General features: G+C 42.9%; 1 protein-coding gene across 1 annotated transcript in view; it reads left to right on the top strand.

The window, feature by feature from the left end:
• ADGRV1 (adhesion G protein-coupled receptor V1) overlaps window positions 1-15569 on the top strand; it is a 629361-nt gene that overhangs the window by 396982 nt on the left and 216810 nt on the right. Inside the window, exons 81-84 of the mRNA XM_068247792.1 lie at window positions 1480-1726; window positions 5801-5940; window positions 8742-8902; window positions 12042-12142. Of these exons, the coding sequence (XP_068103893.1) occupies window positions 1480-1726; window positions 5801-5940; window positions 8742-8902; window positions 12042-12142 (649 nt within the window). The remainder of the gene's footprint in view (window positions 1-1479; window positions 1727-5800; window positions 5941-8741; window positions 8903-12041; window positions 12143-15569) is intronic.

The following is a 15569-nucleotide window of genomic DNA, read 5'->3' as shown; positions in this document are numbered from 1 at the left end:
TTATAAAAGTGACTGAGCGGAACTGTCTTTGTCAGTGTTAGCTCACAGAATCCAGTCAGATTCTTCCTTTACTACGTAGAAGATCCCCAGCTAGCTTCTAGAGGTCAACCAGGTTTTGGTGAAAAAGGATGACAGTCTGTATCTGTGCTATGCAATCTATGTCCTGGATGCATATGCTGGCCAAGGGCTGCGAGTGCCGGAATTACTTCTTTAGCTCTGCCCAGAATCGAATGGGAATTTGTAATGGAAGTGGAAATGTGTGTGTGTGTTTGTAAAGGTGGCCTTACACTCATCGAACTATGTCCAACTCACATTCCCATTGTTTTTCCTTTTCAATGGTTTGTCGATCAAGAGGTGATTAATCAGTGCTCCTCTCACTGGAATCAATGGGGGTCGATCCACAAAACTTACCTCCTTGTCTGTTTTCAACTTATTTATAAAACTTTTTAAGTGCATCCAAAGCAAAGTCGTTCTAAGAATGGATGGGAAATGTATTAATTATTATTGGAGAAATATTAATCAACAACAACCAATAGTGACTGTTTTCTTTCAGTGGAAAGTGCTGAATAGTTCTTCTATAGATCTTTAATCCCTGTGTCACAAACTTACTACGCTATATTGGCTTCTGGTTTCCTCCCACATACTCCACCCCCTTTTTTCCTTTCAAAAATAAGTAAGGAGAGCTAAGTCATGAGATATGTTTAGTGAACCAATCAATATTTGATAGATCAAATTGTGCAAGATATGAGTCACAATGCCCCTCTTCTCCCCACCACCAACCTGATTCACATCTTCAGAAACTCATTTCATGAATTCATCTTGTTTTGATCGAAATATAGCTGAAAAAGGGCTCAATTCTTGTATAATCCATGGAAATTTCCCATCCTGTTCGGTCTATTGCTTTACTTCAGTCAAACCTGCAAAATTGAAATTGATTTACAATCAATTCGATAAGAGTCAAAACTATTGGTCGATTGAACACCAAAATGGATAATTGTATAGCAATACTGCATTTCAAATGTGTATTTAGGTTATCTGGTGGCAGTCTAGTTGAGGGGACCCAGCGGGCAACCTCATAGACCAACAGCCACTTCCTGCTCATGGCAAATTGGTCGCATCCACTTATGTGTAATAAATAGAGGACTTAGGGGGAACACTAATGCTAAAATTGCACACAAGGACTATAATCGCGACTTTTGGCTACTCGCCTTCCAGCTCAGTGCTTGTTTCAGGCTACCGTTTTCCCCTTGCTTTACTGAACCTAATTTGGGTGGTGCCGTGGACAGTGTTTCCTGTTGTGTCCCCTATTTTTGACAAATTAGTGGACGCAACCATATTGCCTAGAGCAGAAAGCGCCATGGGTCCCCTCAACTAGACTAGCGCTAGTTATCTGTCTAGAACTCAGCTTTAAAGTGCTTTTTATCTTTAGTGTTGTTGCAAACAGAGATTCACATTGTGTAATGTATCATGTTTTCACAGAGGGAAGACTCTCTTTGACACTTGTCCTTATTTATCTATAAGTGCTTATAACTGGTATCCACAGCAAATAAATGGACACAAGTTTGAAGGGAAGAACGGGGATATGATCCAATTGCCAGAGAGACTCTTGGCAGTTTTTCTGGAGAACAGCACCTCAGAGGACAGCTGCAGACTTGTGCAGTTTACAGAGTTCAGCAGCCAGCAGTGGTTCCTTACAGGAACTGAAGAAAGCGCTTTAAATAACAAGGTAATTTACAGAGTTACATAAGAGAAGCCTGTTTTCATTTCCCCGTGAAGCCTTCAAGCTTCGCTCACAGCACTCTAACAAAATCCAGCAATGCTTTGCTTGTTTATTTTTACTCTCCAGCCAGATTCATTGCATTCTTCCTGGAATTGTGATGCAATTAACTTTATGGTTCCAGAAGGGTAATTCGTTGCAAGCATCGTTATTTATAGGGATGAGCTTGACTGTTTAAATGTCGGTGAAGTACATGTATTTATGAGCGTGCCTTGTATAGCAAAACATATAGAGGTTGATTCATGAACATTTACCACGCTAAGCAGCGCGGGTTAATCCAGCGAGCGCACGCTACTGTCAGCAGAGAGCTGATGTTAATTAATGTAGTAGCAGCCACGCTATTTAAGTATTGTGATTGCTCTACATAGCATCTGGCGGTACTTCAAAGGAGCGCGCATAGCTGAAGAGCGCACGCTACGCTGACAGTAGCATGTGCTCGCTGGATTAACTCACGCTCCTTAGCATGGTAAATGTTCATAAATCAACCCCATAGGGTCAGCTCTTGGAAAATGACACACATTTTCCTTAACTCCCAACTTTTTGAGAAAAGAAAGGAGGGAAACTTTAAGCTATGCCCCTGCCACAACTCTAACCACACCCACACCACACCCCTCGCCATGTCTATCACAAGAATGAAGAAGCAAAATATGTCGTTTTCATTCAAACCACACTGGTCCTTCTATCATCATTAGTTTTTCTTAATTTTAACATTTAAAAATAAGAAATATGTCAATTTAATTGCAAGTTAAAAACCCTTTTCAGTAAAAAATACATATATTTACTCAGATCTTTACATCAGTGCTGAAAGAGGGACAAATAAGAGAGTGACAGAGGGATCTGGTTCCCAAAGAGGAACTGTCCCTGCGAAAGAGGGACAGTTGGGAGTCATGCTTTTTACCACACAAAAAACTATGGGCTTGATTCACTAAGCGTAAAACAGTGCGAGTTAGCTACTGTTATGCATGCTAGTGAATCAGAATGCCTTAATTCAGTGTCCCTGCATGCTACGTGTGCTATTGGCAGTGTAGTGCGCGTAATCGGGGAGCGGGCACACTGAATTGCAGCATAGCGAACCCTAGTAACTCCACTCTTCCCACCCTGAGCCCCAGCGGGTCCAGTCACATTAAAGGAGCTGATCCCCGCACTCTGATTAGCCCAATAGTCTGTCTGTGAAGTCAGATCATTTAATGTGACTGGACCGCTGGGGCTCAGGGTGGAAGAAGTAGAGCCGAATTTAAGTTACTAGAGTTTGCTTTGCTGCAATGCAGCAGCATAGCGTGCGCAGATTGCACACTCCCCAATTACGCATGCTACACTGCCAATAGCACGCGTAGTGTGCAGGGACACTGAATTAAGGCACACTGATTCACTCGCACACGTAACAGTAGCTAACTCATTCTGTTATGCACTACTATGCTTAGTGAATCAAGCCCCTTGACTGTCCAGCTGTAAATATTCAGTTTGGTGACATAGCCTAAAGGTGGCCACTAACGATACAATCTTTTTCATCCAAGTTTACCAAATCTAGGTAGTGTAAAGGTAAACGGACTGAATATATAAAATGGATAATTCAGGTAGTTACCTTATATTACATAGAAATGGTAAGATTGGATGAAAAAGATTGTATTGTTAGTGGCCAGCTTGTCTCTTCCACCTTCCTAAAGGTGGCCACTAACTGTCCAATTTCTAGCAAAAAATCGTTCGAGCGATCAGAAATTCTGATCGGATTGGTTGTAAATAACCTCCATTGATGGACACAATCGATTATGAACGAGTGAAAAAAATGTCGCCCGAATGAATTTTCGTCTAACCAAAATTTGGATTTTCTTGTTGGTTGTGATAGATAGGAAGCAAAGATTGGTTCGTTGATGGTGTAGTGAACGATGTATTACAATATTTCACTTCCGATCAGAATTTCTGATCGCTCGAACGATTTTTCGCTATAAATTGGATCATTAGTGGCCACCTTAACCATAATCTTGGCTTATTGGTTCCTCGCTCTCCACATTGTGCACAGTACATCATGAAAAACGAGAGTCCCTACAGCGCTCTTTATAGTTTCTAGACTAAATCACTCCCAGGAAGGGTGTGGAAAAATGGGGTTGGGGAGGAAAGATCTGGTTTCTGAGGGAACACAGGAATGGGGCACTGAGGAGAGAGGGAAGGAAGAAATTGAGGCCCACTCCCCTGTAGTGCCACCTTTGTGGCTTGCAGGGACTGCTGCCTTAATATTTACACCACTGCTACCCACTTCCACTATGCCCCTCCCTCCCCTCCATTTTATCATATCTGCGTCCAGTTTGCACTTTGACATTTTCCATCTTCTCTGCGGGGGGAGGGGGCTCACTTGATTTTATAGCTTCACTTCTGTCTTTAAAATTATTATCTCTATCTAAAAGTGAGAACTAGCAGTTGCATTTTGTTGGCCCTCCCACCTTAGAGCTCGTTTAAACAGGATTCCACAGCACAAGTTGTCACACTTTGTATGGGCGGCTGAAAACCAAATAAAATGGGCTGCCCTGAATACTTATCACAAATCATACAGCGCTTGAGCCTCCCACAATAACATATAATTAATTGCACACAATCCTGAAAACATTATATGAAAACACTAATAAATTCTCCAAAGTCCACATATAAACAAAAGAGAAAACGTCTCTATTTCTAGGTGAGCTTCTGTAATGAGAATTAATCACTTCTCCTTATTTCAATCATATATGCCATCAGATAGTGCTTACTTGTTAAAACTCTCTATGGGTGTCCTACACCTCCACCAGCTTCACTCTGTGGGTATTAAGACTCACGGAGTATGATGGGCCAGGATTACAGTGGCCTTTCAGCGCTTGTGGGGCATTAACAGGCTCCCCATGCCTCACCGGTCTCTTGTCTCCCTTTACACAAGCTCTCTGAACCACAGTTTTTTTCCCCTTCGAAAGCTCTTCTCATTAATTTGGTAATAACTTTATCGCTACTTATTACACTGAAATGATCTATATATTATTTTTTTGCGGGACAAACTAGGCTTTCTTTGGGCAGTACTTTATTCTAAGAATTATATTATTTTATATGCATTTTACAGGGAAAAAGAAGAAAAAATGAAAAAACTCACCATTTCTTTGCTTTCAGCCATTGTAGTTTAAAAATAAAATATGTTATTGTGGATAAAACAGACACGTTTTATTTGCCCATTTGTCCCGGTGATTACAATGTTTATGGCAATAAAAATTTATTTTTGGGAGGGGTGGACGGAGTTAAAAAATAATGAAAATCTATTTAAGTTTTCTATGGTAAGTGTATAATGGTGTAATTGGTTGTAGTTTTACTTTTTGGCCACAAGAGGACACTATACTAACTCCGTTTTCTAAAAATAGAAAACAGAGCCAAGTGTTTACATGTGTTTACAGTTGTTTACATACAGGGAGGTAGACAAGCGTGGCAGAAGTTCTCAAGTGTTCAAGGAACCGATCTATAATGCGCTTCTGTTTTCATACAATCTGATCTAAACGATTTGGTAGCAAAATAGTAATCATCCACTAAAAATTGTATCAATAATGAGCAACGTAATTTTTTTTTAGCATTGCTCTGATACTGTGTCCTAGTTAATTGATAACAATAATAATGCTTCCCCTAAAACAGATTTGCACTCTAAAACATTGGAATTGTCCATAATATAATTCTGTTTCTATACTTGTGTCCAGTGAAATAGTTAACAGTTTCCGTAGCAACAATGGAATATCTCGCCAGATAAAGGTCTCTGGCACAGCTGCTCTCAAGCTCTGCTATGAATGGCGCGAGACAGCATTCCTTGCCAGCCAGTAGTGTGTGAGGCATGATGGGAGATGCCATATTAGAGCAGTAAGCTCTTATTCACTTACTTCCGATTACAAATACAAATATGCAGGTGCAAGAGGTGACCCCTCTCTATACAACAGTGATTCTGAATAATAACAACACACTGCATACAAGAATCGCTCTTTGCCATGTAGATCCATTGAAACAAAAATGTTTTTCCTTCAATTCCAGATTTTATCAGTGAGTGTGAAAGGAAACCTCTCTCATCAGTTAACTGATAACAATGAGGTTGTGTACAGGATTAATGCAGCTGAAGGTCGCATTGTACCACGAACGTCATTGTGTCTTCTGTGGAATCAGGCATCAGAAAGGTATCGGCATGTGCTGTAAAATAACTGTTCCTCCTACATGAATTGTACTACATCCTCTTTGTTCTTTTTGTATGTAGAGAATAATGACACTGGAAAGTGATCTTGTGGTGGATGGCTGTAATCAAGTGGTAAAAGTGCATCCTCAGGGGAGTGGCCAGAATGGGAGGGGAGTGTTTGTGCCCAGGAGGGGCTTGGATAATTTTGAGGATCTACTGGAAGTTTGGAAGGCCGTATCAGTACCAATGGGGAATGCTGTTTAGGGAGTTTAACTGATGACATGTTTCCTTTTAAACTATTCATATTGCCTGGCTGTCCCGTTGATCATCTGCCTTTAATACTTGTAGCCTTAGACCCTGAACAAGCATGGAGACCAAGCACTCTGAGTGAAGTCTGACTAGATAAGCCACATGCTTGCTTCTGGTGTGTGATTCAGACACTACTGCAGCCATAGAGATCACCAGGACTGCCAGGAAACTGATATTCTGTAAAAGGAAATAAATATGGCAGCCACCATATGCCTCTCACTACTTACAGTCATAGGCCATCTACTTATAGGGGGGGGGGGGGGGGAGTTCTAGGGATTTATTTATTTTAGGAAGCACTCCTTGAATTACAGTTGTTCAGTACAACTCTCACAATAGTGTGCAGACGAATAGACTGGCTGGCTAGCTAGTATGTTTGAGAATCTCCCATGAGGTGGTGGACTAATCCAGAACATGTGAGTAGGAGGTTCACAGCTTTTGTCTTGATATTTAGCAAATCAACTAAAATAGTATCGCCTGGGTGTTTTATATACATTTTTCTAAGAATAACAGGGAAAATGTTTACAATGTAGCCCTGAAAATGCTGGGATGAGACTGAAAGGGGAACTTCAGCCTAAACAAACATGCTGTCATTAAGTTACATTACTTATGTTAATTAGAATAGATAGGTAATATAATCTCTTACCCACCCCGTTTTAAAAGAACAGGCAAATATTTGTGATTCATGGGGGCTGCCATCTTTGTCATGGGGGAAGCCATCGTTTTGGTTGAAAGGAGGTGACAGGGAGCAGGAGACACAGTTCCTACTGTCCTGTGTCCTGATAACCCCTCCCAGCTGCATGCGCTAGGCTTCAAATGTCAAATACAAAATGTAAAAAAAAAAAAAATTGCACCAAAACAGCAGAACGAGAACAACAACATCAGAAATCCCATCATGCTTTGCACAGCATTAGGGGAAAAATGCCCGGGCAGTTTTTTTCTGTGCAGCTAAAAATGAGGCTTGTATAAGAGAAACAAAGTTCTGATGCTGTGAAACAGTTAAAGAAACACCAAGCCTTTCCAGTGCTGCTGAGTAAATTTTTAGTCTGGAGGTTCACTTGAAGTCATTGCTATCGGCCTGGATTCAGTGAATGAATTTGTGTATAGCTATTGCGGGCCGCATCAGCGGGCTTTTGCTTTGTAAACGTGTGGCCACTTTTTTTAGTATTCCCAGCCTAGTGAATCACCCTCCCTGAATTTACTTTCTGACTGCAGTATAATCTTGTTACAGTAAATGCTGATCTAGTAGAACTTTGGGAAAGGCCAAGCACCATTATAAGTATATGAGAATAACACCTGGTATAGTAAACCCGGATAAAATAGAAATTCTGTTATAGTGAACCAGTTTTTGTCCCCTGCGGTATTCTGTATCTAGCTATAGTGGAAAGTGGGCGGGTGCATGCGTCATACGTCAGTGGGAGATGCATGAACCGTGGATGGGCTTGCAAGCCACTTGTGGCCTGCTTGCTATCTGCACACCCATCGCAAGCTGCATCTACTATTTGCTTCCTGTGTAAGCTGCTGCCTGATTACTGAGGGAATTGCCTATCATCTGTGACTTGCTTGTGCATGACTGCAATGCTACAGTATCATCCAAGCTGCACAGACATGTGGACTGAAGAACACACTATCAGTACTGCACCTGCATTTACTGGTTAGACCTATGCTTACTGTGCAAGCTGTTGCGTGATTTTTGCATGTATATCCTGCATATTGAGTACTGTTCATTTTGATATAGCTTAGAAGCTGTTTGTGCTTACCTGCTGAAGCAGTGAAAATAAAACAATACTCCCAATTATTGACTGTTAATATGCAGTACTACAGTTTACATTATGTGCTCAAGTATGACAGCTTCTGATAAAGTAAACTTTTATTAGTAGTCCCTTGGAGTTTACTGTAAAGGGATTCTCCTGTATTATGCTTTTGAGCAGCATTAGTAGTTCACTGATCTCTGTATTTGCTGCCTGTGCTTTATCTGTAACAGTATTATGCAAGCTGGCTCAGCCTCCACTGCAAACAGAATATAAAAAGGCCCAACAGTTCCACATTCCAGACTTGGGTCAACAGTTAATGGCATTTCCATCCCTGTAGTTGTGATTTACATTCTGTTTTGCTGAGACATAGCTATTACTTTCCAGCTAACAGTGAACAAAAATAGCTTGTACCCCGCAGCTATGCAAACCCAATGACCTGCACAATAAGCATGAAGCCTGTCACCAGCATCCTCACCCCCTCCTGTCACTGTCATCGGTCAGTCACTATTTGTGTAATACTCGGAAAGTGTCAGGTTCACCAAGCCCAGACAGCTTTACATACATTTATGTCAGGGTGCGGCCTGTCTGTTGTACCTGAAATGACAATTCGAGGAAAAACAGCATATTTATCACTGGAATGTTATGTCCGTGACTTGTTTTCAGCTCTGATTACTGATGGGTGTACAGATAGTTTACCAGCAACAGCCATAATCTTGTTGTAATTGTATTAATGTTGTTTTTGTAGATGGCTGGCGAATGGTCAGGTGTGCAGGCTGATGACGGACTCTGCAGACTATGTGGAATGCGCCTGCACTCACATGTCCTCCTATGCGGTGTTCGCTCACACTGATGACCTGTCATCTTACAACGAGGCCTTCTTCTTTGCAGGATTTATGTGTATTTCTGGTTAGTATATACAATTGTTTACCCCAGTTTGCTTTCACTTCAGGTTTCCTTTAAGGTTTTTTTTCCATCATTGTGTCCCTCCTTCATTTCATAGGGCAAATGGAGCATGTCTGAGGTAAACAGTAATGTCTGCCAAATTCACTGATTTTGGAGAGCTTATCAGCAGGGCCGGTTGTAGACCTTTTCAGTGGCGTAGCTAAGAAGTTATGGGCCCCAGTGCAAGTTTTACAGGCCCCCTTCCCCAAGCATTCTTTACATTATAATTGATACGGCAGACAAAATCCTACCAAGGACAACCACGGTGTCAGAGTGCAATATGGAGATGGGGAACAGTTTGTTAATGATTACTAGTATTCAAAGCATATATAGAAGTGATTATTACCAGCACAGGACCAATAGAGAGCTAATACTGTGGTTGGAGATGGACCCTTGGGGACCCTCTGGCCCAAGGGCCCCCTATGCAGTTGCTACCTCTACACTCCCTATTGCTACGGCACTGGATTTTTTGCTGCCTAAGACAAACTTGTGAGGATGCACCATCCCCCCCCCCCCCCGATTGGAATGATCGCACAGCACCAGACAATTTGTACCACACGTTATAGCTACAGTGAGCCCCCAAAAAACACCCTCAGTATAGGTAGGTAGCCAGGTGTAGGTGCCCCTAACATTGGTAGCTAGGTACAGTTGCCCCCAGTATAGGTTAGCCAGGTACAGTTGCCCCCAGTATAGGTTAGCCAGGCACTCTCTTCACTTCCTGTTTCTGCCTGGTGCTGTCCCCAGACGTCTGCCGCCTGAGGAAGTTGCCTCACTTGGCATCATGGGCAGACCGGGCCTGCTTATCAGTGGAAACATTGCTGCTATGGACTGCTCCCCTCTAATCCTCAAATCTCCATGTAAATCTAGCCACACATGGAGAGATACGATGTTCCAGCAAGCACATCATTATTTGGTGGGTAAGAAATCTAAAAGCAATGTCATGTGCACAACTAAAAGTAATGATTTTACCTTATTATTTTACATGTGAGCTTATGGCTGCCAGGAGTGATGTTGTTCTGGAAACCTGTAATACAGATAGGACTAGGTGTGGCAGCACATACTAGGGGATCAGAGTTTGTTACAAGAGGAACTGTCGCCAAAATCTTAAAATTTAAAACACATACAAATAGTACATTTCTCCCAGAGTAAAATGAGTCGGTAATGTCAGATTTCTACTACCTACTGTAAGTGACAGCAACATAGGAGAAAGGTAATTTATGGCTCATTTTACTCCCGTTGGGTGTGGCTGCGGCGGCAGCCCCAGAACCGCCTAACGCCGATCAGCGTAAACTCCTGGGGCAGCAGTTTGCAGGAGATCACGTGCAAGGTGCGTGCGCATCTCCTGCTCGGGGGGCAGAGCTCCGCCCCGCCTTCAGTCTCCGAGCGGCGATTGCCACTCGGGAGACTGTTAGATGGCGAAATCGGCGTCTATTTACATGTACAGTGCTGCAATCAGCAGCAGCGCTGTACTGGTGACAGCCCCTGGGGCACATGAGAGGGATCGGCTTTCATAGGCAGAAGCCTGTGACAGCGGATCACCATTATTGGCTGGCTGGGGGTGGGAGGGATTAAAAATAATAATAATAATAATAATAAAATAGTAAAAACATTTACAAAAATATTAACATAAATATTTATTTTAAAAGAAAAAATAACCATGAGGCGGGGGGGGGGGGGGGGGGGGGGGGGTTGGGGGCGATCAGACCCCACCAACAGAGAGCTTTGTTGGTGGCGGGAAAAGAGGGGGGATCCCTTGTGTGCTGTGTTGTGTGTAGGGATGGTCATAGTCAGCCAACTTCGCTACGCTGGAACTACACATAGTTTTATGCAATTACGCTTCGCCAATCTACGGCTTCGAAATCAAATGTTCGCTTTGTATGCATTTCGTAGACTACGCGTTAAAATACGCAATTACCCGTAGTGCGAAGCATAGTGTATGCGGATGCTTATGCCCGTATGCAGAACATTTTACGCATTAATTCCTCTGTGAACTGCTTATCCCGGGAACTCTTCTATGTGTACATTCCCCTTTCCAATGTGTAAATTTGTAAGCATACAATCACACGTGGAAAATTAGCCGCGAGTAACGCATTCGTAGTTCACTACGCAATACACATGTAAACTACGCATAGTGGGCGTAAGCTACGCATAGCGGTACCTCGCTACGCGTAAATTCGTAAGCATTGTTTGGAAACGTCACCTACGAACTACGATGCGTAGATGCGAACTACAATGCGTAAATTCGCACTGGCGTAGTTGCTGTTCATCCCAGGGATAGTGGTAGTCAGCCAACTTTGCTACGCTGGAACTACGTGTAGTTTTACGAAATTACGCTTCACCAAACTACGGCTTTGAAATCAAATATTCGCTTCTTATGCATTTCGTAGACTACGCGTTAAAATACGCAATTACGCGTAGTGCGAAGCGTAGTGTATGCGGATGCTTATGCCCGCATGCAGAAAATTGTACGCATTTAAATACTTGTATCAGGAACTCTTCTATGCGTACATTCCCCTTTCAATGCATAGATTTGTAAGCATACAAATTGCACGTGGAAAATTAGACGCGAGTAACGCATTCGTAGTTCACTACGCAATACACGTGTTAACTACACATAGTGGGCGTAAGCTACGCGTAGTGGTACTTCGCTACGTGTTCATTCGTAAGCATAGTTTTGAAACTTCACCTACCAACTACGATGCGTAGATGCGAACTACGATGCGTAGATGCAAACTATGATGCGTAAATTCGCACTGGCGTAGTTTCTGCTCATCCCTGATTGTTTCTACAGGCCAAATAATGTAGAATAACACAAGTAAAAGTGACATATGTGTCATTTCAGTCTCCTGTATAGCATGGGACAGGAAGTGTTGCATGCTCAAGTGATCAGTTTGTAGGGCATTGACTTGCTGGTTGTTATCCCATGGTTACGAGTTATGTGCTATTTCTTCTTCCTATTTTATCTACCTAATTTCATCTGTAGGTGATATCATGTCAAAAAGTTGCCAATTTCGTCATAAATGCTGTAATTTTTCTACATAAAAGTAAGTCCTATGGCTGCTAATGTATTGAATTGTACATATTTTGTTGTTTTTCTCTACAGGGTTTACTTTAGCCATCCTCTCTCAGTTATTCTGCACTAGATCTTCAATGTTTGCAGCGAAACTCCTCACACATATGATGGTGGCCTGTTTAGGGACTCAGGTAAGAGACATTGCAGACAGCAAAGGGCTGATCAATATATTAGTTGACAGTGGTAATCACACATAAGCCCAAAGGTGGTAAAGCAATTAAAGTATTGAAGGATAACACAGATTAACCTTAACTGGACACACACATTGTTTTGGTCCTAGAACACATTTCAATATTCTTACAGAAAACTTTGTGCAGCTGATCCCTAGGCAGTTACAAGTGTATGTAATCTGCTTATTACAGTCTAGCTAACTGACACTTATTATGCAGACATTATAGTGGACTGAAGTTTTCTTTACCTGATCTCTTTTTTATGCTCTACATACAGTATCTAAACAACAGTATTTCACTAATGCACATTTCCATCAAGGCTAAAAAAAATTAAAAAGAAATGTTAACATTTGTATAGTGTTTATCCTGTCACACTCAAAGCACGTGAGAGTTGCAGCCACTTATGGCGCACTCAGTAGGCTTACTTAGAGCATTGGGTTGTTTTGGGGACTCTGCTTAAAGAGAACCCGAGGTGTGTTTAAAGAATCTTATCTGCATACAGAGGCTGGATCTGCCTATACAGCCCATCCTCTGTTGCTATCCCAAACCCCACTAAGGTCCCCCTGCACTCTGCAATCCCTCATAAATCACAGCCATGCTGTGAGGCTGTGTTTACATCTGTAGTGTCAGTCTCAGCTGCTCCCCCGCCTTCTGCATAGCTCCGGTCCCTGCCCCCATCCCTTCCCTCCAATCAGCAGGGAGGGAAGGGATGCAGGCGGGGACTGGAGTTTTGCAGGAGGCGGGGAGAGCAGCAGACTGACACTATAGAGATAAACACAGCCAGCTCTGACAAGCTGTTTGTCAGCAGCGTGGCTGTGATTTATGAGGGATTGCAGAGTGCAGAAGGACCTTAGGGGGTTTGGGATAGCAACAGAGGCTGGGCTGTATAGGCAGATCCAGCCTCTGTATGCAGATAATATTCTTCAAACCCACCTCGGGTTCTCTTTAATAGGTGATGCTCCAGTCAGGATTCCAGGCCTGGTTTTCTGTGTCAAAAGTTGGTGTCTTTAACCAGTTCACTATCCAGCAACCCCTAGATTTGCTGGAGCTGCAGAATGTGTTGTAGAGACATTATGAGGGTTCCTATCTTACTCTGCAAACTCTGAAAAGGACATTACGTGTAACTGAGACACTTTTGGTTGATTCTCAAAGCTTTTCACTTGAATTATCTCACCTTACTTAAGGTGGCCATACAATTTTGCGTCCCAATGGACCATCCAACTCAATAATTTTATTGAATCGGATAAATATCAGTGCTGCAACAACCATGCCCAAATTGACCATTCAACTGATTTGGGGCCCAAATCGGATGAAGGTATGGATTGAGCATGCTTGAAGATCTTGGGCCGGCTTGGTCAAACGGGCAGGCAGCAATAAACTGGTACAGTATTGCAATGACTGCTAAACGCGACAGAGCCCTGGCCGCTAATCCCCCCCCCCCCCCCCCATGGGCCTGTGCATTCAAATCTTGCCTGCTTCAGCTGCTGGGACTGTCCAGTTGATCCTGGTCTCATTGGCTCGGACAGCTGTGAGGCAGTGGTTGCAGTATCACAAGGCTTGCAGTGTATGGGCAGCCAGTTAAGTTGTGGGTTAGGACAGATACAGAAGCATCAGTCATATAACACTGTTCACAGAGAAGTGAGGAGAGAGAAGCAGACCTAACTCTAGGGATTGTTGTTCTGGTATGACATATATGGCCTCTTTCCTCATTTTGCAAACATGTCTAGGTGAAGGTATAGTGTAGAATCATGGCATCATGGCTGCAATGCTAGACATCCTGTGTCGGGCCTTACATTTACTCAAAGGTTGCTTGGCAGAAATGTATAGAATCACCATGTTGCTCAGAGAAATAAGCTTCTGTGTTCCTCATTCTTCACCTCTGTGATAGTAGTTGTCATCTCTGCCCCAGGGTATAACATTATAATACCATTAAGCTTGTGTTCTAGCAGGTTGTTAAAATTAAAAAGGTGGTACTGGTCTATGCAGGTAGATTTCCTGTAGACATCCATGTTTAAAGTAAACTCTCCGTCGATCTCCTGTCAACCAAGTTAAAGTCTGAGACCATGCAGGGTCGTGGGCTATGGGGCATGCCGCGTGTCTTCGATCAGGCTCCCATTGCCAAGGGCATTCTTTACATGTGCAGTTATAAGTTTATACAAACTGCAAGTGTGCTGCAGAGCGCTCCCGACCTGCAAGCACAATGGAGGGAACTCCCACGATACTGAGGAACCTAAAAGACTAGAAGAAGCCGATAAAGATGGAGGAAAAGCTGGCACTGCTGCGAATGTTCAATTTATTGCTGAGATACCAAATAGTGCAAAAAATACAACATCAAAGAAAGCTGTAATTGGTGGTGCACATACCATGTGAGAAGAGGCGTGGGTGGTGGTGGGTGCTGGGCACTGGATGCTAGACGGCCGTTTCTCTCCAAACGGCGCTTCTGCGGAGGATAGTAGCTTCCGTAGAAGCGCCGTTTGGCGAGAAGCGGCCGTCAGGCATCCAGTGCCCAGCACCCACCACCACCCACGCCTCTTCTCACATGGTATGTGCATCACCAATTACAGCTTTCTTTGATGTTGCATTTTTTGCACTATTTGGTATCTCAGCAATAAAATGAACATTCGCAGCAGTGCCAGCTTTTCCTTCATCTTTATCCGCTTGTTATCAAAGTTTACAACTTGAGCACGCTGAAGAGGTTCATAAGAAGGGGTGTGCTCGCAGTCCATCTACATCCACTGCATGTTCCCAACGTTGAGTCATATATGTTATACCACTGTAGTGCTAGCCTCTAACTTCTCCCTGCTTATTAGACTAGAAGAAGCCCCAGGTGAGTAAAAGTCATCTTGTTCCCCCTGTCTCAGTTACACTTTAACCACTTTAGGACCGGACGGTTCTGGCACTTAAGGACAAGGACCAGAGCTGTCCTTTCCTTGTTTAGATATGTGGTTACTGTGATTAAGTCACTGTAATCAATCATCAATGACCAAGATACGGTAGCTCTGCTGTCAGCGTGAGCAGCAAGAATGAGCAAATGCAGCGACGTGAACATTGGCGCAAACGGCGAGAGCCATGAGACTGCGCAGCATGGCTGATTGAAATCTATACCCCGGCAGGAATAACAGGACACAAACGGGGTAGAGTTCAGTCAGCGTGGTCCATAACTGGTTAAATATAATGTGTAATGTAATGCACTCTTTCAGCCAGACAGAGCTATCTACATATCTGAAACAAAAGACTGGCAGGATGGAATTACTAATCTTTTGGCAAGCTTCACATTTTGTATATGTGTATTTTAGCTTTATGTTTAGCTGGTCCCTGGAATTCAGCACACAGAAGTAACGCACACTCTTGATAAGATGGTGTTGTCGCCTGATTAGTTTACTTGTGC

Source organism: Hyperolius riggenbachi, chromosome 1 (assembly GCF_040937935.1).
Source record: "Hyperolius riggenbachi isolate aHypRig1 chromosome 1, aHypRig1.pri, whole genome shotgun sequence".
NCBI classification, from domain to species: Eukaryota; Metazoa; Chordata; class Amphibia; order Anura; family Hyperoliidae; genus Hyperolius; species Hyperolius riggenbachi.
The sequence above is the reverse complement of the archived record's forward strand: the minus strand, read 5'-3'. Positions and strand labels throughout refer to the sequence as shown.